Here is a 23,142-nt window from a genome sequence, read left to right as displayed (position 1 = left end):
GAAAAGAGAGAAAAATCTAATTTACATTGCTGAATTTATTAACCCTACCATTTTCTTTAGGGTTTGAATCAAATAGTAATGTTTATTTGGCTTACCCATATCTTTTTTGGTAACGTTTTTCCCATAAACTTCTCATTTAAAACAAACGTTTTCTGTAATTCAATTCAATATATTTTTTTTTAACTTTTTCTGGCACGGTTTTTTGGTATTTAGTTACCTAATACTCTGTGGTTAGTTGAATTGAATTGATCATCTTGTTCAAAGTTGTTTCTTACTCAACAATAAGATTTTGATTTGTTTAATTTAATTTTTTTTATTCCACTTATAGTGTGGTAATTAAAAACATTGTCGGTTATAGTTTTTTTGCAAGTGGGTAACTTGTCGCGAAACTGGCGGAAACTTATAGGATTATTCTAAAGGTAAATACCGCTTAAATACACCCAAAAATAAAGATAATCAGATTCGGTTATGTTTTTGGTCATAGTGTATAGCAGTATTAGCGATGAAGCTCGGATTCGGTTTGTGTTTACCACCGTACCAATAATAGAGAAGACCGGTTGGACCGTGAATTTCGGGGTATTTAGAACGTATTTTACGGTTTTTTCCCTCCGTAAAATGATGGAAATTACATTTGTATGATGAAAACATGCAATACAGATATGACACGTGTAAAAGTTACTAGGAGTCATGCGTATTGCCATGTAGCATTCCAGCGTGGCGAACTTTTTTACTGGGACCCACTGTTTGTCTTTTGTACGGTCCGTTAAAATGGGTAAAATCTTACTTTTTCCGTATTTGTAATATTTTTTTTTTTTTCGTACGAGTTTGGCGCCATGTGATGCCACGTGGTGAAACATCCTGGCTACTTCTGTTTGACCCTTTCTACGACTTTCATGGAGTATCTTTATTTATTGGGAAATTGTTTTTTTTTAAGCGAAAAATGATAACTACGTTCTTTTAGACTAATCTCATATATTTTATGTTTCGATAGACTAATTATTTTCAAAATGGCAATAATGCCCTTAGAATTTTAATTTTTATATATAATAAATAAAGAGTTTGATCAAGCGGGATCGATCGATCCGAAATTACAAGGTCGAACGGATCGATCGAACCTGATCATTATGCAAAAAAAAAAAACGCAGAGCATATACTGATCGACCTGATCCATTTCATTCGATCGACAAATGTCGATTTCATACAGATCGACCGATCTCGAATTATAGACCGATCGATCTGTGAAAGCATAGATATGAATCATGGTAGAAATAATGTGAAAATTTTGTGAACAATCAATGGAATATAGAAGACGCTTGAGAAGAAGGTTACCACTTTTTTTTGTTTTTTTTTTAAAGTTGATTTTTTCAAAATATGAAAGTGAATATTCCCAATATTTTGTTTCCATATTTTTAGGAACTAATTTCTTATCCGTAGAATACAACTAATATGTAGAAATCGGTTTCTACATGTTCTTAGAATTATAGTAATGTGTAGATTTTGATTTCTACATGTTTTAGATTTACAGTAAATCTGTAGAAACTTTCTATGTGTTTTAGATTTATATTAATATGTAGATTTTTATTTCTAAAGATTTTAGATCGGTAGGTTAAGCGCGGAATGTGTATTCTAAATATTTTTAGAATACTCTTATTTACGTAGATCACGTATTCTAAACATTGTAGATTCAATAAAAAAGTGAATTTCGTTTTCTACTTCGTAGAATGCCATTTCTACTTTATTTAGAACAGAATCTGAAAATTATAATTTAAACATTTTTAGAACTGAAAAAATACCACTAAGTTCATATAGGTATTTTATCAATAGTTACTATTTTCCGGTTTTTTTTTGTTCGTAAAACTATTTATTAAATATTTTTTTTTGTAACACTACTATTTATTAAAAAAAAAATTCAAAAAAATTAAAGGATATTATAGGAAAAAATGGCACAAAATATATATTAGTATAAAAGGACATAGTTATCATTTTTTGCTTTAAAAAACAATTTTCCCTTGTTTATTTAACATCAACCAAAAAGTTGATTTTTTTTCCTTTGTTAATTTATCATTAGATTTTTTTAATAAAATGTTAATGAAATCCATTTAAATGATAAATCTTACTCATAGTTTTTATTAATGGTAAATTCATGACTATTATACTATTGTAGATTAGTTAATAAAATAACAGGCTGTATTTATTTAAGTAGTGTGATATTATGTTAACTTTCTTTAGATAATATGGAAGTTAAAGATCAACTGTATTTTTATTCATGATTTTCTTATAAAACTAGTTTAAAACTGTATTTTTTATTATGATGTTTCTTATAAAATAAATAATTTTAAAACTACGTTTGAATTAAATTGGATTTGTTATCCTTGAGTTTCATCAAAATAAACTAAAATTAAATAAAGCATCAATCCTTATGTATAATAAAACAACAGAGAACCCAAGAGATGAAGAAAGAGAGATGGAGACATATTCGTCCCTGAAGATGATATCAGATATAAAGTGACGCACAAAATTAATTCCTACTTTGATATATGTCCTTCCTCTCTTTTTTCCTACTTCTTCTTTTTACATTTTGTGCTTTGTTATATTTTCTTTCCCACGCATTAAAAGTTAAAACAATATGCCTTTGTCTTTTAGAAGCATTCAAATCTCCACCATCTTAATTTGTTTTTACAAATACCAGTTTTTGGAAAAGTAGATTTTGCAAAGTAAAAGAGTAGGCATGGTGCACGATTTACGTGTTTGGTTCATAAGATCGATATTGATCCTCATGCGAGTTTGATGTGTATTATGAGATGACTAACATCGTAACGAGACATTAACTAATGGGTGTCTATCTCATACAATTAATCAAAGTGTAATATTTGTAATATGAAGTGTCTATCCAAAGAAAAAAAGTCTTGAACTGTGGTTTCCTCTTGATTAAGAACAAGTGACATTGCACCTTGACTTTGTTGTATTGTATCCTTTCTTCTTTCCTCTTTAAAATAACTTTTTATTCAACTTAAAGTTGGTGCTGGTGTGTGTGTATTTCATGTGATGTATATCATCATTTCAAAGAAAGAGAAAATAATCCATAACCATTGTAAGAATCTTAAAGGGTGCCTTACCTAGAAACTTCATCTTTCCTTAAAGGCACACTATAATTCAATTTGTTATAAAAAAAGAATTCTTGCTTTTTGAAATAATACTACCATACTCATATATCTTTCGGTTCATATGCACTAAGTCATTAATATTCGTTTTTCAAAGTTTTTTTGAAATTGGTGACTTTAGTTGCACTTTTGTTCCAACATCATATCACACACCTATATCTTACAACAATCAAAGAGGCTTAAAGCTTTCCACTGAAGGCATGTGTTTTGAATTAATTGTTTGGGACTTTGCTACTGCATACATATCACATGTACTATGGTCCATACAGGAGGAGCTCGTGACCTAACATATTACATCCTATTAATCTTTGGATATTTATCAAATGCACCAATACATCTTTGGATCTACCAAATGGATTGGAAACTCACATCACAATGATCAAAAGAGTTTAGGTCTGAGAGGTCCCGGTTTAATTAAAAGATGTGTTGGGCCATCACTCTTTCTTGCTCTCCAAAGAATACCTTACTTAGCCGTATCATCGAAACTTAACTTCGTTATAACACAATATCAAGATTTCTATTTATTTATTTCATGAAAATCGTTGCCCCATTAGGAGACAAGAGAAGAGGTTTTCTGCATAAGACTTTAACTTGGTGTCATGTGTGGTTTGTGCTTATGAACAGTGTGTGTGGTCCCTTCATTTTTTTCTTTCAAATTAAATAAAGGAACCAATGTGTCGATTGCATGATTCCCACTACTGCTTTCAATCTCACCTTCTGCTATAAGATGCATTATGATCCCACCACCACTGCTTTTAATTCATTCAGACAAAAAAACGTAATAAATGTAAAATATTACTGTATATATTATTTTAAATTTTATAAATGTGTATGAATACGAGGAGAGCTATTCATCGAAATGAAATTTAAATGTACTGAGTCTACTGACTTGTTACCATCAGATCATGAACCACATTAACTCCAACCAAGAAGACAAAGACAAAGGTGGTGGTAGTTGTTGTTGCTGTCAGATCACGGATTCACTTTCACCAAATAAAGAATTGGTTAATCGGTTTGAATCAAAAGTGAATCAAAAGTGAATCAAAAGTAGACATTAGACAAGAAGTTATGTGTTGTTATTAAAAGAAACTTACACAAATCCATAACTACGTGAGCGTACAATTAATAGAGATATTATAGTTGGGGGAATGTTGATCCAATTTGTTAAATCATGTGTGAGACATACAGTATATATATTTACCCAAGGACCAGCAAACACCTAATGACACAAATTGCATAAAGATATATCTAGTCCAAGGCCTAAGTGAAGGTCTCACTGAATACTTCTGGAACACACAAAGACGCATAGCTAGGAATGGGGATAAACTCAACTTTCCTTAACCAAGACTTTCCTCCAGAAAATGTTTCCTAGAGACCAGTAAACGACCATTAAAAATGCGAAGTAATAGTAAAACAGTTTTACCTCTTAGGAATGCGGCTCCTTAATATCGTCATAGGAGCCTATAAAAATTTACACAGGCTAAAACGTCAACACATAATTCAACAAGGCATATGTTTATTTCTTTTGCATAAAAGGGGCTTGCAAGTTGCAACAAGCCATACCTTAAGGCTTGAGGGTGCTTGGGGAACAAGAGTAGGACGATGATCACCTTCTACCCTCTTCCCCTGTTTAGAGCAAAAAGGAGATTACATTGTGTACTATAACAGACCACACTTACAATAGACAAACACTACTATTTTGGAAGCTAAAACAACAGATGAACACACATAGATCTCCTCTTTGCCATAGTTGCCAAGGACAAGGAGAAGGAGTCTCATATGTACTGTATACCATACCTGCGGCCCTGCCTATATATATATTGACCTTGAACGAGAACGAGCAGGCATATGAATTGGTGATCGGCTACGTCTGCCGCACTAAAGATCATATCTCGGAAGTGACCTGCATCTGCGCATTAAAAAAAAAAAACAAATCCATCAACTGAAAACAAATACAATGTGGACATCACATCAATATGGACCATATCATCTCGGAACATTTACTTGAAATATCCAGCTGGAACTATGAGCAAATTACTTTAGCACGCAATTCTGAAAAAAACAAGCTGAGATAATTTAAATGTATAATAACAAGTTCCAACATGTATAACAATTTCACCAGAGTTGGTTTGTCTGCGAAACATGAACCGTCACGGCTTAATTTACACACAAAAGTCATGGAAAGTAGAATAATTCAAAATAAATTTAAATTCAAATTAAAATTACATCTTAGCAATGATCTAACAGGATTTCTTAAAAAATTCTATCTTAGTTAACCAAGCGCTCGTACCTTGGTGGTAAAGGAGGTACAGCTGTACTGCCCGCCAACCGGGTTCGAGCCTTGCCACAACGGATTTAACATCCTTTCCGTTGGGGCGTTGGACCATTTTCGAGGGATAGTTGGGAATGTGGCTGCCCAGATACCAGAATTATAAAAAAAAAAAAAAAATTCTATCTTAATTTATAAATTCTATCTTGAAATATATTTTTCATTTTTTCTTTATTTTTATGGCATTTTAAAGGGATTAGAAATGCAATATATTAATAATATTTGCATCAACCAATCATAAATTAAAAAAGAAGGTCGGCATCGTCGTCGCTATATCCTGTCATCATCTAGGGTTCTTCTTCTCCGATATGTATTGATTCTCTCAGTAAAAGAAGCTCGCTCGTTCGTGAAATCGATTCTTAGCAATTTTGATATTTAGGGATTAGGGAATCGTGATTGACAATCTTAGTTCGCTTCGTTGTATAGAAAAAAAAAAAGGAATTAGATAGGGTTTTGTAGATTCGATTATGGATACTAATCAAGCTCCTGGAATCGACGATCTTAAGAAAGTTGCAGATAATCCTTCAGGTTTGTTTCTTTCTCCAGATCGTTTTTATCTGGTTGTTGTAGATTTGAATCTGGATCTTAGTTTGAATTTAGTTCTTCAACTGTGGATTAGTATCTCGAACTTGAGTTGATTCGTTTCATTGCTCTGTACTCGACGAAGATTAGGGACTGTTTAGTTGCTATTTTCAATCTAATTGAAAGATTCTGCTGTGGTGCAGGTGATTCAATGTTTGATGCATCTCAGTATGCCTTTTTGGGAACGATGTTGTGGAGGAGGTTGAGCTTGGTGGACTGGAAGAAGAGGAAGATGAGATTCTGTCTTTTAATGGAATAAGGGAAGGCTTTTCATTTGACAACGAAGAGGTTAGTCTCACCCTATTGTGGAAGAGATAAGAGACTTTTCTTTGGTTATTATACACTCCGGAGTGACTTTACCTTATCCTCCCCAGGTTGAAGATTCTAGGCCTCTGTCTAACGTTGATGATCTTGCTACTACTTTCTCAAAGGTTAGCTTAGCTTTACTGAACACGCTTGATGATTGAATACACATGCATCCTAGCCTTCTGTTTGTGTTTCTTTTTTATATTCAAAATGTTGACCAAGCCATTGTTCTTGGTTTTTTTTGTCTATTATGTTACAGTTGAATAGGGATCCTGAGGTCTATAGAAACACGGGACCAATCATTGATAGGCGACCGAGACAGAGTGAGTTTCATAGATGCATTTACATTGATTTGATATATCACATTTATGCGGCTATGCCCGTTATTCTACTTTTAACTTTATGATCTAGACTGAGCTGCTTGGCATTCCATTTTCCTTGTTATTATCTTTTTTTTTTCCTACAGAGTTAATACATTGCCATGGTTCTCCATCTATCTTACAAGCAAGGCTTTGGTTTGTTGTTTAATCAATTTTTCTTTTTGGTTCTCAGATTCTTTAGCACCTGACTGGACTTATAAGGAGGAGTTACCAGATTGGAATGGCCAGAAGTTACTGGACTCTGATGCCATCAAAGATGACAAGGCTTGGTCGGGACAACCATTCTCTACTCTGGACCCTAAAAGAACAACACCACATCTCGAACCCCGGCATCAGCTACATCAAAACCACAATCAACAACAGTTTCCCAGTGATCCGATTCTTGTCCCGAAGTCATCTTTTGTTTCATACCCTCCTCCAAGCAGCATATCACCAGAACAGCGTTTAGGACACCCAAATGTTGCACCATATCATTCTGGTGGGCCTCAAATGGGATCGCCAATCTTTTCTCAGTTCCCAACTTTGCAGCCTCAGTTGGCTGGCATGCATCATGGATCTCCCCAGCGCGCTGGAAACGTGCCTCAGTTTCGTCCAGATCTTCCCCTGAATAACCGCCCTCAGGCTCAATGGATGAACAACGCGTTGCTACAACAGCCGTCTCATCAAAACGGTTTGATGCCCCCTCAGAATAGATCACAACATCCAATGCAGCCTCAGTTATTTAATCCTCATCTTTCTCGATCATCATCCTCTGGAAGTTATGATGGAATGCTTGGGTTTGTTGATCCAAGGGAAGCAAGACCAGGGTCGGCTCAAGGCAACAGACAGAACATGCGTTTCCATCAACACGGCTTTGATGGTGGCGTTCAGAGGAGAAATAGCGGATGGCCTCCATACCGCTCCAAATATATGTCAGCAGGCGAGCTAGAGAATATATTGAGAGCGCAGCTTGCTGCTACACACAGCAATGATCCTTACGTTGATGACTACTACCATCAAGCATGTCTTGCGAAGAATCTGCAGGTGCAAATCTAAAACATCATTTCTGTCCAAATCATCTGAGGGACCTCCTCCATCCACGTGCACGGACGAACAACGAGCCCCATGCGTTTCTTCAGGTCGATGCTCTTGGCAGAGTTCCTTTCTCTTCGATCCGCAGGCCTCGTCCCCTTCTTGAAATGGACCCTCCAAACTCAACTAAATCTGGTGATGCGGATAACAAAGCTACCGATAAGCCCCTTGATGAAGAACCCATGCTTGCAGCTAGAGTGTGCATTGAGGATGGTCTTAACCTCCTCCTCGATGTTGATGACATTGATCGCTTCCTACAGTTTAGCCAACTCCACGATGGAGGAAACCAGTTGAAACAAAAACGGCAAGCTTTGCTGGAAAGCCTCGCCGTTTCGCTGCAGCTCGTTGATCCCCTCGCCAAGAATGGGCAAAGCAGGTCGCAAGATGATTTCATCTTTCAAAGGATCATCTCTCTTCCAAAGGGTCGGAAGCTACTCGTAAGGTATCTTCAGCTTATCTTCCCTGGAAGCGACCTAATGAGGATAGTCTGCATGGGCATTTTCCGACATTTGAGATCACTGTTTGGAGTCCTCTCATCCGATCCTGACATCGCCAAAACCACAAACAAGCTTGCAAACGTCGTAAACTCGTGCATCCACAAGATGGAGTTGGGACCCATCAGCGCGTGTCTAGCAGCGGTGTCATGCTCTTCCGAGCAGCCACCGCTCCGTCCTCTAGGCAGTCCTGTTGGAGACGGAGCTTCAACTGTACTGAAATCTACGCTCGACAGGGCTTCAGAGCTTCTCCGGGGTAATAACTTCAACAACGCGGGCATGGCTCTATGGCGTGCTTCTTTCAACGAGTTCTACAACCTTCTGATGAGGTATTGCATCAGCAAATACGACGGCATCATGCAGAGTCTGAACTCGCAGCTGCCTCCAGAGTTTGCTAGTGAGATATCTGATGCAGCTGCGCAAGCCATTGTCCGCGAAATGCCTATTGAGCTTCTACGTTCGAGTTTCCCACATATTGATGAGCAGCAGAAGAGGTTACTGATGGAGTTTTTGAAACAATCTATGCTCGGAAGCCAGAAAACAGAGCCAGCCATGAGCCGATAGTATCCAGAGTATAGAATCCAGACACCATATCTCGCAAATGTCTGTATATGAAGGCATAAAGATCATGCAGATACCGTAACAAGAAAAGGTTAGAGAGAATCAGTTCAAACACTCTTTTTTTTTGCAGCAGAGAAAGAGGAGTTGTATTTGAAGTTTGCTCTCTGTACAGAGAAACTAAGTCTTTTAGCTTTTGCAGAACTTTGTAGCCAAGTCATTGTGTGTCTTATGTCTTCCTGTCTAGTTCATGTCATGTGTTTTTCTTTTTTTTTTTCTCATTTTTGCAACTTTTTCATGTTTTTGATAATTCTATTTTCTATGATTCATGAAATAAACATTTGGGGTTATGCTTTTTAGTAATGAATTAATATTCATTGTTCATGCATCTTCTTCTCTCAAGCTAAGAGCATTCACGTGTATGCAAAGAGTGTGCGGAACACGCGCATGTTTTTGACGCGTGGATGACAACAGAGCCAGAGGAAAACAGGTTTTGCGTAGTGATCCTTTTATTTTCTGGGTTCTGCTTAAAAAAACCCAAAAACTTTCATTTCATCTCTCTTCTCCATTTTCTATTCGCCGAGGGAGATGTCGACTCTGTTGAACCCAATCTTATCCATGGCGGCGAACCCATCTCCGGTAGGGTTCGTCTCCCACCTCCCCACTGGTTTCCCCCACTTCCCCTCCGTCAACAAAGGTTTCCCCAGGGTTTTAGCTTCGACCCAGATAACGCTATCCCCCAAAGACTCCGCCTTTACCATCACCGGATCCAGCTGGAAACCCGACGACCCGAGAAGCGACGAGCCGAGACTAAACAACCACTTCTCCCACCTCCAAGCCCTCGTCACAAAAGGCCAAAAACCCAACGTAACACACTCCACCCAGCTCCTCTACGACCTCTGCAAAGCCAACAGGCTCAAAAAAGCCATCCGCGTGATCGAGCTAATGGTCACCTCCGGCGTCATCCCCGACGCCTCCGCCTACACCTACCTCGTCAACCAGCTCTGCAAGCGAGGCAACGTCGGCTACGCGATGCAGCTCGTCGAGAAAATGGAACACCACGGCTTCCCTCCCAACACCGTCACTCACAACGCTCTTGTCCGCGGCCTCTGCATGCTCGGGAGCCTCAGCCAGAGCCTCCAGTTCGTCGAGAGGCTCATGGAGAGAGGGTTAGCTCCCAACGCCTTCACTTACTCGTTCCTCCTCGAGGCTGCTTACAAAGAGCGCGGCACTGATGAAGCTGTTAAACTCCTGGAGGAGATTGTTGCGAAGGGTGGTGAGGTTAATCTGGTTTGTTACAATGTGCTGTTGACTGGCTTTTGTAAAGAAGGGAGGACTGATGACGCGTTGAAGATGTTTAGAGAGATGATGCCGGAGAAAGGGTTTAAGCCTAATGTTGTTAGTTATAATATCTGTTTGAGGTGTTTGTGCTGTGATGGGAGGTGGGAGGAGGCTAATGAGCTGTTAGCTGAGATGGACGGTGGAGATAAGTCTCCTTCGGTTGTTACTTATAACATTTTGATCAACTCGTTGGCTTTTCATGGAAGGACGGACCAGGCGATGGAGGTTTTGAGCGAGATGGGGAGAGGAGTCACCGCAACCAGCTACAACCCGGTGATCGCGCGTCTATGCAAGGAAGGGAAGGTTGATCTCGTCGTGAAGTGTCTAGACGACATGATTTACAGACGCTGTAAGCCTAACGAAGGCACATACAACGCGTTAGGAGCGTTGTGTGATGAGCATAACAATAAGGTGCGAGAAGCGTTTTACATAATACAGAGTTTGAGCAAGAGGCAGAGATGCTGCACGCACGATTTCTACAAGAGCGTGATCACGAGCCTCTGCAGGAAAGGCAACACGTTCGCTGCGTTTCGGCTCTTGTGCGAGATGACTAGGTGCGGGTTCGAACCTGACTCGCACACCTACTCGGCGTTGATCAGGGGGTTGTGTAACGAAGGGATGTTTGGTGGAGCTATGGAGGTTTTGTCGATAATGGAGGAGAGTGAGGGCTGTAATAAACCAACGGTGGATAACTTCAACGCGATGATTCTTGGGTTTTGCAAGATAAGGAGGACGGATTTGGCGTTGGAGGTGTTTGAGATGATGGTTGAGAGGAGGAGGATGCCGAACGAGACGACGTATGTGATAGTGGTTGAAGGGATAGCTCATGAGGGTGAGCTGGAGCTGGCAAGAGAGGTTCTTGAAGAGCTGAGGTCGCGTAAGGTTGTGGGGCAGAATGCAGTAGATAGGATTGTGATGCAGTTTAATTTAGATTTTGATTGAAAGAGATCATCATGAGGCTAAACTTGATTATATACATTTTCCTTTTACTGTTTGTATCATTTTGACTAAGAGATGATGTTTAGTTTTAAGAGGATGGTTTGTTCATGTAAGGTTCAGTTCTTGAATAGGACAGAGTCACAGAGATTAATAAGAATCAAGAAACACATTGTTGTGTTTTTTTAAGCGAGCCAGAAAAAATCTAAAGTTTATACTAGGCCAAGGCATTTTACTCTTAAACCGAATCAAAACCCGGCCCTAAAACCTAACTTGAACCCGGTCCGATCTATAAAGTATCCGAACGGATGTTGAGTTAGAGAAGATTGGATATCTGAATCCAATCAGATAATACCTTGTTCTTTATCTTATTTAATTTAGATTTTTTTTTTTGCTTTCTTTCAATATTTATGCTAATTTCAATTTTATTTTTTAAGTGATTTTAAATAACCGAATTCGATCTGAATTATCTGAATCCAAACTAAAAATATTTAAATCCAGCCGAAAATATAAAAAATACCCGAACAGATTTTATATCCTATCCCTAAATTGAAATACTCGAAAACTCTATATACCCTATCGGAATCCGAATGAATGTCTAAATGTCTCCCCTAGTTCATACTATGTATGATAAATAAGTTAACTTTTAAGGGGTAATTTCGTCATTTGAAGGACAAAACTTGTTTATAAGACTTCTTAAATGCCAAAACGTATATCTTAAGTTCGCCGGTAAATGGAGCAGCTATCTGAATCGAGCCGCCGCGATTCAGCTGATGTGGCTAGCTCGTCGTCATCTACCGCCGCAGATGGTCACATCGGAGGCGGTGGTGGTGGAGAAGCTATGGCTCGAGGGCTATCGGCGATGCTAGAGTCCGTAATTAAGGAATTCGACTCTAAATCAATCGATACTCTCAGTAGCCAAGACAAACTCTCCGGCTCGCTCGATCGACTTGTCCAAGGTACGAATCAATCCCCTCTTCCTTAACCGGTGTTAAACCAAATCGATTCGCTACGTTCTTCGTCTCCGGTTTAATAATTTATTTCCTGAAATTACATTGGTTTACGAATCGATCCGGTTAAGTTGGTATCGAATCTAGTTTTGGTTTTGTGTTAATTGAATGCGATGAAAACAAACACACAGAGCTCGATCAGTTGCTGGAGAACGCTCCGTTGCCGTTCATTGTACAGCACGCGTCGAGGATCTCGAGCGTCAAACAGAGAGTCTCGTCGATGAATCTGGTGCTTAAATCTATACAAAGGCGTATTGATAACATCGATCACATGCTCTCTGCCAACAACATTCAAGGTAGTAGTTAGTAGTCATACAGTTAGCATATATTTATATTGTAATATTATATCACAACACTATGGTTGCTCACACAGACAAAACAGCTTCGGACACTACTTGATGTCCAAAACACGAGTCAATCTCCGGCTTACGTGTGAGCGTGGGAACTAAGGAAACGTCGGCGTTTTGGGGTTGCTTGTCTTTTAACGGGCTTCTATCTAATATGGTCTACTGGTTCTTTTAGCGGGCTTTTATCAAATCTGTTCTTTTCCAGTTTGTAAAAAAATAAACAATTCTCATTTTATTTAATTGCTTTACTAATAAAATCAAAAAAATAATATACTGTTTGTTTGTATTGATCCCATCAAGACCGGCGGCTCCTGTTGCGCCTGTTATGCACCCCAACATGAGAGTTAGCGATCTCATTAATCAGACAACGAAGGAATGGGATGTTCGGCTTTTGGAGAGCTATGTCAACATGGACGATATACAGCTTATAAGGAGTTTAGCCATAAGCTCATCTCATCGCCGCGACTCCTTTTGTTGGAGCTACACAAGAAACGGACAATACACAGTTAAATCTGGATATTGGGTGGCGCGGAACTTATTAAAGGTTGAGGAGGAACATGAGGTTTTGGAGCCAAGTATCACCAATCTTCAAGCTTTTGCTTGGAAGCTGAAGGCGCCTACGAAGATACGTCATCTTATATGGCAGTTGTTGACTGGGCACGTGGCAGTAACAAGGAATTTAGCAAGACGCAATATGAGATGTGATAATTACTGCCCGAGGTGTGGAGAATTAGAAGAATCTGTAACTCATGCCATCTTTGAATGCCCGCCAGCGCTACAAGTTTGGAGCCTATCAGCAACCCCAACAGGCCCAGAGGTATTTCCAGTATCAAGCATCTACACGAACATGGATTATCTATTTTGGAGGAAAAACTCTATTATTGAGCCGGAACAAGACAGGGATCCTTATCCCTGGATAATTTGGTATATATGGAAGGCTAGGAATGAAAAACTATTCAGGGGGATAGATAGAGATCCTTTGGAGTTAGTTCGATATGCAGAGAGTGAATGTCGAGCCTGGTTTGAGGCGAATGAAGTGATACAACCAGTGCCACAAGGAAACAATATGGTGATCCCCCAAGTCATAAGCTTGGGCAACATATGCCTGTTAGATGGATCTTGGACAGCATCGGCCAACTTTAGTGGATGTGGATGGGTGTGGATGGACAGTAGGGGGAAGGCTCAGCTTATGGGGTTAAAAAATATTACTCGACGTGAATCAGCCTTGCACTCGGAAGTTGACGCACTACAGTGGGCAATGGAGAATATGCTTCAGCACTCAACATGTCAGAGCTTTGGGACGGATTGTAAGGACCTGATTGCTATGCTAGAGGAACCTCATGCTTGGCCAAGCTTTGCGACAGAATTGGAGAAGATCGAGACGCTACACATATGCTTCCCGGAGTTCAGCATTACTCATGTCCCACGAACGCAGAATCAATTTTCAGATTTTTTAGCTAAGACTGCTAGATCCTTCCATAGGGAGTTACTTTTCATTGGTTGTTCTGTTCCGGTCTGGTTACCCAGACCACCTCAAGCCTGAGTAATAGAATGGCCGTTTGACGAAAAAAAAAAAAAAAAAAAAATCAATCATGTAGAACAGAATTTCAAAGCGAATATGTCGGCCCGTTAACTGTATTGTTTATAATATCGTTTTTGTTTCTGTTGGGTAAAGCCTTTACAAATACTAATATCTTGTGTTAACAAAATCTTGTCACGTGGCTGGACGACAAAATCGATAGAGCCCCCTTAAATATTTACTTGCGTGTGACAGTGAGTCACGTGTCTTCCCTTCCTGTGCTGGTCACGTGGTTGAAGCCTATTTAACTGGATCTCGTAGCCTTTTAGATAAAATAGTCTCTCTACACTACAAGGTCGATGATATTGAATTGTACAGGAGTGTATGGCCTCTGGGTCACATATTCCTCTAGTTAACCACACTATATTGTTTCATAACGAACATGTTTTTTTTTTTTTTCTAACCGAATATCCTGGCCCCACCGAGGTGGTCCAGATTAAAGACCGAAGTGAACATGGACGCTGCCAGGACGTCACCATGTGATTCACCGTGTAACGGTCTTCGGTCTCGGGTGCTGCAGCCCACATGTAAATTTCGCAGTGGCCAAGGCTCGAACCCAAGGGCGGCGGGCACATAAGGAACATGTTTTTCTTTAACATAGTTAAAACTTTATATAAGGATGTGTATATATCGATGATAATGATGGGAGGAACTTGTGAGGGTGTTTATTAATATGTAAATGAAATGCCCAAAAAGACCGAGCCTCTGACCAGAAAGTTGATTGGTTCCTTTGAGGGTAAACCCATACAAACTCACAAAACTAAACCCATTTCGGGAACTCTGCAAAAGGTTTGTCTTTAACCCACAAATCTAGCTTACTTTATCACTTTTGCAACTTGGCATACTCTAGTTAATATATCATCATGTAGATGTAACTTTCAAGGCAGTAGTATTCGCTTTTTTTCTTTCTCAAGGCTATAAACCCTAGCTGAAAATTGACTGCCTTAGTTGCTGTGAGTGGGGAGGAAGGGAACAAAAGAGGGAAGGCAAAGTACAGAGGAAAGAGACAGGTGATAGAGGCTTAGGGTATTGCACTTTGTATACATACCAATCTCTTGCTGGTCCAATCTTATCTTTTTCTACTAGACTTGATTGTCTATGTAATCTTCCCACAGTTTCGTACCTTTCACGTACCCCATTACCATAATAAATTTTGAGAAAAAAATCCTGACAACTTAACCATGTGATTCCAAACACTGTCTTGACCAATGACCAAACAATATAGATCCACAAGCATTAATGCTTAAACGAACCTTCCTTGATTAACATAACAATAAAATAAACCGCAAAAAAAAAAAAAAAAGTCTCAAAAAAACTGCGTCATTTCCGAAACTCACTAAACGACAAAATATATTAAAAATTAAAAAAAAAATATCACATGAAAGAGACAGCTTAGATAAGCTCCAACGTGGGGAGAGCGCAAATACACACAGAGCAAACACTCTGGGAGAGAGAGAGAGAAAAAAGAATCTGTTTTCCTATTGACCCACATGCATCCCTCTAGCGCGTCAACCTCACTCTCTCAAACCGAACCAAGCAACTACTGTTAAACGTCGATGAACCCTAGACAAAAAAAAACCTAACAAATTGCAAAGATTCTCTATGTACACACAGCCTCAAGCTAAAAGAACATGGATTACTACTAGCTATCGTTTGTTTCGATTTTAGATTCGATCAGTGGAGTTACGCCCTCTACTGATACCACCGTGATGACCTCGGTTGCTTGAGAAGCTCCCTGTTCTATTGTGCTGCGACGAAGAAGCTGAAGCCGATGATGACGAACTCGAGGGAGAGAAGAACTGTCCGAATATCACAGACCCGCCTCTGATCGAACAGACGGGGACGTTTAGGACAGGAGTCACCCTCACGTTAGCGCTGTAAGACCTCTCCATCCCTCTGTGTCTGTACCCGCTCGTCCCGCCGTTGAAGCTGCTCGGGGAGCTCGAGCTCCGCTCGAGGCTCTGGAACACGATTTTCCCCGAGGAGTTTAGCCTCGGGCTGTCGACGGAGACTCCTCTGCTCATCGCTGAGTCATGGGGCCGTATTGGGCTTCGGCCCACTCTCTCGCGTGACGTCACAAGCCTCATCCTCGGGGGATTGTTTGCGTTTTGGCTGCGAGAGGGAGCGAAGGGGTTCCCGGTTATGTTATGGTTATGGTTAGGTCTCTCCGCGTCGAGGGAGAGTCTAGGCACGTCGTCGTGGTCGTGGCCTGAGGAGGAGGAGGAGGAGAGGGACATGCGGGAAGAGGAGATGGAGTGAGATTCGGAGTCTGAGCAGTCCTTGAGGAGAGGGAGAGAAGCATCCGACGTCGTTTTGGAGCTTCGGTGTAGAAACTGTTTTAACGATGACGTGGACGATCTACTCGGGTTCGAGTTAAACGACGTCGCCGCGGCCGTTTTGCTGTTTTGAGAGAATCGTTTCAGTCCCAACAACTCTCTCCACCTACTGGAACAGCGTGGCGCCTTGGGCGAAAACAAACCGCCGTCGCCGCCGCCGGAGATCTCAATCTCAGCTTCCGTCTTCCTCCATTTCTCTCCGGTCTCCACCTTCTCCGTCGTCTGCTGCTTCGTCTTCGTCACGAGTTTTCCCTGCGAGAAAAGCTCGTCCGCCGGGAGCATCCCAACCGGATCCTCGAGGCGAAACTCGAAATCGCCGTCCTCCGGTGGAATCTGCTTCTCCGGTGCGGCGGAAACGTCTTCGCGGCCGAAGGAGGAAGAGGAAGGAGAAGCTCGAGGGTTGAAACAACCGTAAGCGGAGAAATCCTGAGAGACAGTGACATTGTTGTTAACGCAAGCTGAAGCCATCACCGTCGCTCATGCAAGTATCGCCGTCGTCGCCGGAGAATCACAAACGGTTACAGATCTAAAGGAGAGAGAGAGAGAGAAGTCAGATAGAGAGAGGTTTTTTTGGGCTACAGTTTGGAGCGTTGCGAGTAAATAAAACGAGCCTGGTGGCGCGTGAATCTCACCGGACTCAATAAGGGTAGTTTCGGTATTTCAGCTGTTGGAGGGAGCCAGTGGCGGAACCTCTTAACGGCTAAATACACGGATTAGGATAGAGTTTAATAATGCAGCTTTTTAATTACCTTAATTGTCTATAGTTTATTTAATAATGGAAAGTAAAAGTAATAGTAGTATCTTTTTTTTCTCTTTATATGAACTGAAATTTCCAAAAAGTTTATATTATGAATTAGGTAATAAAGGTTGAAAAAAGCATGAAATCATTGATGTATAGAAGATCACGTGATATAAGGGGTGTTTTTGATTTATCTATCAATAAAAAGAAAATAATAATAACTGCGCTCAAAATACGAATCTGTATGAAATCGTTTTGACAGCTAGCAGTAGCTATTAGATGTTAGATGTTACTAATTGCCTTGGTTAAAGGAAAATGGTTTCACGTTTTGAGATCTCCCTGTGATTTGGTCTTTAATTACTGTTTTGGGGAGTTATTTGTGTTTACTTCATGTGCATGTATGTATCGATACAATGAGTGGTGGTGCAATGTGTGTGTGTCTCTCTTAATCTGGTGTTGTGTCCATTTCAAGATGGACTATAGACTAATCATGGGGTTGAATCACTGTCCTTTCTGTTTGCAGTTATAAACCCATTTGCACATGACACTCTTAACTACATGAATTTTAAAGGGAATAACATGAAGGTACATAGTTTGTCTCATCACTTTCTGAGTCACAGTTCATGTCGATTCAATGATTTCTACTTTTAGTGTAGCCAATTTGAATGCCATATTGATTTCACCTTATCAACCAGCATCGTAATGTTGTTTGTTGACTGGATTTACACCCTTGATTGAAAGCAACTTCCAGCTGTGAAACAGTGAATAGCTAATAAAATTATTCTTCCCTCTTCTTGTATATGTATCTTTAGTCTAAATCTAGAAATGATCGCAGCAGAGAGTCATTTACATCTTCGCATACATTAACTGCAAGATTGTCAAAATATCTAAGAAAAACACGCGACTTTCTCATAGTCTTTTGATAAGAATTACCTTGCTAGCTTACAGCCTACAGCTTTTTCATCTGTGACACCATTATTGTATCGTTCTAGTTGTTTAATAGTAGAATTAACTATAAGCTTGTCACACAAAAAATGGTATTGACTATTTCTTGTGAACGTAGATTTGAGAGTGAGGAAAGATAGAGTAGCTTAGAAGAAAGATGAGGGACTTTTTTAGTTGCACTGTTATTAAAAATTATGATTCAAGAAAGTTTAGGAGATGGGATTATGAAAGCCTTGGTTGACCAAGAAGAAGGCCCATTTTATCAGGTGGAGGCCCATCCAAGGGTTGGGTAGTCAAGGTATCAAGGTGTGCACTTGCTGAGAAAAATGTAGTATTTTCATTTGTAACAAAAAAAAATGATGATTGATTTGGAACTTAATACCGCAGATATATGGACCAAGAAGTAGTGGCAAGACCATGCTAGGCTGCTAGCACTTGATGCAGTTGCAACTACTACGATCAGTTGATTATCTGATATTTATATCATCAGAGTATGTTGCTGAAACATATCTTTCTGACGATGCAGAAGCTTGGAGGCAATGCAAATGCTTGTTGATGCAGAGTAAGTCTTTGATCCAGCTTCCTCTAAATCATTAGGTGTTGATGTAGAAAACTTGATAGTGCACCAGCCAGGTAATGGCGTGCGAGATGGCTTAATATAATGTTGTATTCAAGTTCTTGTGCACCTATAGATGAATATGTATACAAAACACTAGCTAGAATTCTTATAGATTCAAAGTATGTTATGAGTTTTCAACAACATTAAGAGAAGAATAACACAAAAACATTTTAGAGAAACATGGGTTACACACATATCTTATAGATTTACTGAGCCAAAGCACTTGTGTTGTACACAAGAAGAGCTCCTCCCGCGAGAATTCCGGCGAGTGTCACCGCCCAGATTGCTAATCCGGTGACTCCTCCCTTGTACACATCACCACTCGCTGACCACTCGTCCTCGTTGTAGATAGGACTGCAAAACACAATCATCATGTTGTCAACAACATATTCTATGGCTCTTATACAAAATATGAAAAGTGTTATAATCATTTCACCTGTATCCATCCACGTTAGCTCCGTACTTGTCAACGAATTTGTAAACACCATATCCCTAAGATCAAAACGGCATCAGTTAAGAAAAATAAAACTTGTAACTCTTAACGTTAATCTACATCGGTTCTTATGTATATATATATATATAACCTTGCCCTTTCTGCCGGAGGCGTCGAGGCCGTCCCTCAAGTCCATGCTGCCGTTAACTCCTACAAGCAAATCGATATAACAGAATAAGCTATAGTTTTTAATTAACAGTAGCTTGTGTACCAAGGTAAGAGTCTGGTGTGCATATTATACGGACCAAAGGGCTTGTCGGTCTTGATCTTCTTAACTCCACTCGCGACAATCTTGAAGGAAGAAGGAGCTCTTGTGAGCGTCGGCAATCCTCTTGCTGACATCTTCTCCACCGTGAAACCCGCGGGTTTCAACGTCACCGATGAAAGCATCACTGAAGCAGCCATTTCTTCTCTCTGTGCGTCTCTCGCACTAGTGCATGTGTGTGGTCATCTAATATGAGAGGAGATGCGATAAGTGATTCCTGTCAGGACACGTGGCGTTTTCTGTATGGCTATGATCTGGATATCTTCTTCACTAACGTTATCTCCAACTGGTGAAGGTGATTCGTCTATGTTGTTCATAAGTTTTGCCACGTTAAACAAATAAGAAGTAGTTTTGCCACGTTGGATTGTCACTATTTTAATTTTCAATTTAGATCCTTATACAAATTAATTTACTTTTACAACCCATACTAGTTTTTTTGTTGCAACTGTGGGTGTAGGTAGGCCTGAGACTTTTATCCGAGATCCGGATTCGATTCGGATCCGATCCGAAAATCCGGATATCCGGAGGGGCCGAATCCGGATCCGGATAGTAAAATGTTGGATCCGTCAAAGTCGGATCCGGATCCGGATATCTTGATTTTTTTAGTCCGGATATCCGGATCCGTAAGTTTTATAAATATCTATTTCAAAATAGTAATATCTATATATAAAAATTAATTTTATTTCATATATTTTCATTTTTATAATAGTATATATATATTTCATGTAAATTTTGTAATATTATACATAGAAATAATTAAAAACACTATATATATTTTATTTTTAAATTATTTTTAATATTTTTTATATATTAATATTTTATTTATTTATTTTAAGGATCCAAATCCGGATCCGGATATCCGCCGGATATTAAAATTTTTAGAAGGATATCCGACACCCGGATATCCGAGAACCCCGGATCCGGATAAGGATAGTAAAATTATGGATCCGCCGGATAAGGATCCGGATCCGGATACCTTAAAATTGCACGGATACCCGATCCGTCCCAGGCCTAGGTGTAAGACCTAGAAGACCTAAAACCCAAATAACTTCTAGGGAGTTAATACAGACGATCAGCTCCACTCCGGAACTTAGGCCATCTTTAACCCTAACACTTCTAATGGGTTGTTGCTTAATCAAAGTTTTACTAATAAATGATTAAACACCCTTTAAGCACCACTTCTTCAACATCTTAATTAATCACCCCTCAAGTAGCACTTCTTATTTTGTTACGGTATGTTCTTGTTTTGTTAAATCCAAAAATTATTAAGCACTCCATTTAAGCACCCCGGTTAATGGTTCTTCTAATGGAGAGTTCTAGTCACACATTTTAAAAATTAGAAACTTTCGATTTGGTTTCTCGTAAACTTTAGAAATCCCCAATTAAATACTAATACAAATATATACATATATATGTATTTTTAGAACTTTATGACTAGGACCTTGATTGATAGTGCATTAGCATTAGCAGTAGCTGCAGAATTTGTATGTTTTTGCTAAATTGTTTAATATGATGATTGGTAGAGCAGTATGAATATGCTATTTAAAATTATTATAAAAATTAGTATATAATATAAAATATATTTATTTTTAATGAATATATTTCTAATATAATATATGTATATATATATGTATATATAATATTTTAGAAATCAAAATTTTATTTTCTAGATATAAAAATAATTTTATGATATTATTAAATAAAATAAATGAATTAATTATATATTTTCCTTAATTTTATAAATTATAAATGAAAATGCTCTTCTAAAAACTTAATATGAGAACATTTGCCAGAAAGCATTAACATTTAGTAATGCTTCTCTAAATGCTTTTCTAACAATTGTTGATTGGATAATGTAGAACATAATGCTAATGCTCTACCAATCAAGAGCTAGATCGTAACCTTCAAAACGCTTAAACCATGGTTTAATTTTGTCTGACTAAGCAAAATGCAACTTAATTTCTAACTACGAATTAAAAGTTAACAAGTTTAGATTTTTGTCGCATTTTTCTTACCACCAGATTACCGCTGCTTAATTACACTTATGTTATTTTGGGCGTCATCAACTGAAATATTAATCTATGACCTTCAATTTTTTTTTTTAATAAAAAATTACATAGTATTGATCCCTAAATTTATAAAAATATATATTTTCTAAAAAACCTTACTAAATTATTTATATCCCTTGAAATCTCAATACCAGCCTTGGTTACCCCTACTAGTTTGTCTGAGATTTGCAATGTCTTTCCTTTGTTGATGCATACAACGAAGCTCATATTTGTCAAGCTTCCAACTACGTCTGGCTACCACGTTTCTAGTCGCTCGTTGCCGTTGACAAACAACACAAGTAGATGATTTGTTTGTGTATCTTTGATCATTAATAAAATCATAAATGTTTGATGCTCCTTCAACCATGGCTTCTCCATAACTGGAAACATCAACAAACTTGACCCTTGTCTGAATATTATAAGAGTCCTAACAGCAACACAAGTTCTAATCATATTTATCATATATAAATCCGCAGAAGTATATGATTGCACTCAAGGATCTGGTCAGCGTGCTTTAGTAGAGTATTCTTTAGAAGACTACGATTAGTATTCGTTTATCTTCTTCCCTGCATACTCTTCTGCTCGAGTCATTAGAATACTATCAACTAGAGTATTATTTATAAGGTATAATACAAATCAACGTCGTTTTAATTAACACTTGGTTGATCAGTCGATTTGTTAGCTACACGTCTAATCGTGAAGAGATACAAAAATACAACTTACAATCAAATATTTCATATATATTGAATCTAAAATGCGCCCACCACAACTTAAATAAAAACATTTCTTCCCGATCGAGACTGCTTCCATTGGATGTGGACCCAAAAAAGTCAATGATCTATATCAGTAGTTCTGTCAAGGAACATTGAACTCTTCTTTTAAAAATAATTATAAACTTTGCGGATAACAAATTACTTTCAAGATAAACTCATTTTAGTAAAGTATAAATAATGTTATACATAAAAAAAGATATACATACAAACAAATTGTAAAATACAGCATAAATATATTTTGTATGGCATATGGATAGAAGAATTTGGAATCTTTGTTGTATTCACATACTCCCAATAATATAAGCACACGGTACTATGGATACAGATATAACAGAACATGCTTTAACTAAATAATGCCAAATGGAACGAAGAAACGCACATGCTCTAAAACACATAACTGAACCAAATTCTTCAAATTCCACAAGAATATTTTACGGACATCATATAATGCCAATAGAATAACTAAATAAGCAATTATTGGATAAGCTGTTTTTCTATAGATCAATAGATCTAAACCGAATTAAAAAAAAAAGTTCAGAACATTTCACTATTTTTTGCAGTTTGACTTGCAATATTACAGATAAGATTCGGTTCGGTTCGGTTCGGTTAGATTCATGATTTTGGTATTCAACATTTTACAGGATCAAACCGGAGTCAACGTAGCTGTACTGTATAAACAGTAGGAGCAACCGCAGGAGATTACACACTCTTGGAAGTAAAGTGGGACCCACAAGATTATACACTACTTCAGTAGCAGTAAGTATGTTCATTTAACACTAACTAAAGGCTAATCAATACGCCAACGACTAGTTATAATAATTAACGACTTT

The 23,142-nt window shown here is 38.6% G+C and overlaps 4 protein-coding genes and 1 pseudogene across 4 annotated transcripts; 3 read left to right on the top strand and 2 right to left on the bottom strand.

Moving 5' to 3' along the window:
• The first annotated feature begins 5,726 nt into the window (after positions 1-5,726).
• LOC125594922 lies at positions 5,727-9,240 on the top strand (annotated as a pseudogene).
• Positions 9,241-9,401: 161 nt separating this feature from the next.
• LOC125594923 (pentatricopeptide repeat-containing protein At1g79080, chloroplastic-like) lies at positions 9,402-11,347 on the top strand. The gene has a single exon (XM_048770919.1). The coding sequence runs from the start codon at positions 9,470-9,472 to the stop codon at positions 11,162-11,164; it is 1,695 nt and encodes a 564-aa protein (XP_048626876.1). The 5' UTR covers positions 9,402-9,469; the 3' UTR covers positions 11,165-11,347.
• A 419-nt stretch (positions 11,348-11,766) lies between these two features.
• LOC125594921 lies at positions 11,767-12,788 on the top strand. Its single transcript, XM_048770918.1, has 3 exons — positions 11,767-12,117; positions 12,300-12,464; positions 12,542-12,788. Exons 1-3 carry the CDS (start codon positions 11,892-11,894, stop codon positions 12,565-12,567), a joined length of 417 nt encoding a protein of 138 aa, XP_048626875.1. The 5' UTR covers positions 11,767-11,891; the 3' UTR covers positions 12,568-12,788.
• Positions 12,789-15,424: 2,636 nt separating this feature from the next.
• Positions 15,425-17,337, bottom strand: LOC125594919 (uncharacterized serine-rich protein C215.13-like). The gene has a single exon (XM_048770915.1). The coding sequence runs from the start codon at positions 16,896-16,898 to the stop codon at positions 15,759-15,761; it is 1,140 nt and encodes a 379-aa protein (XP_048626872.1). The 5' UTR covers positions 16,899-17,337; the 3' UTR covers positions 15,425-15,758.
• A 1,478-nt stretch (positions 17,338-18,815) lies between these two features.
• LOC125594920 (photosystem II 10 kDa polypeptide, chloroplastic-like) lies at positions 18,816-19,797 on the bottom strand. The gene is made up of 4 exons (XM_048770916.1): positions 19,472-19,797; positions 19,318-19,376; positions 19,170-19,225; positions 18,816-19,087 (listed from the first exon to the last, which is right to left on the bottom strand). The coding sequence occupies exons 1-4, from the start codon at positions 19,629-19,631 to the stop codon at positions 18,940-18,942; spliced, it is 423 nt and encodes a 140-aa protein (XP_048626873.1). The 5' UTR covers positions 19,632-19,797; the 3' UTR covers positions 18,816-18,939.
• Between the last annotated feature and the right edge of the window lie 3,345 nt (positions 19,798-23,142).

The sequence above is a fragment of the Brassica napus genome (genome assembly GCF_020379485.1).
Source record: "Brassica napus cultivar Da-Ae chromosome C6 unlocalized genomic scaffold, Da-Ae chrC06_Random_12, whole genome shotgun sequence".
Taxonomy (NCBI): Eukaryota; Viridiplantae; Streptophyta; class Magnoliopsida; order Brassicales; family Brassicaceae; genus Brassica; species Brassica napus.
Note: the sequence above shows the minus strand (reverse complement) of the source record. Positions and strands in the feature narration are given on the sequence as shown.

Coding starts and splice junctions, on each gene's coding strand:
- LOC125594923 (XM_048770919.1), top strand. CDS start 9,470: ATGTCGACTCTGTTGAACCCAATCTTATCCATGGCGGCGAACCCATCT.
- LOC125594921 (XM_048770918.1), top strand. CDS start 11,892: ATGGAGCAGCTATCTGAATCGAGCCGCCGCGATTCAGCTGATGTGGCT. Junction 12,118..12,299: donor GCTCGATCGACTTGTCCAAG/GTACGAATCAAT, acceptor ACAAACACACAG/AGCTCGATCAGTTGCTGGAG. Junction 12,465..12,541: donor CTCTGCCAACAACATTCAAG/GTAGTAGTTAGT, acceptor TTGCTCACACAG/ACAAAACAGCTTCGGACACT.
- LOC125594919 (XM_048770915.1), bottom strand. CDS start 16,898: ATGGCTTCAGCTTGCGTTAACAACAATGTCACTGTCTCTCAGGATTTC.
- LOC125594920 (XM_048770916.1), bottom strand. CDS start 19,631: ATGGCTGCTTCAGTGATGCTTTCATCGGTGACGTTGAAACCCGCGGGT. Junction 19,226..19,317: donor CCTCCGGCAGAAAGGGCAAG/GTTATATATATA, acceptor TTTTGATCTTAG/GGATATGGTGTTTACAAATT. Junction 19,088..19,169: donor GCTAACGTGGATGGATACAG/GTGAAATGATTA, acceptor TGTGTTTTGCAG/TCCTATCTACAACGAGGACG.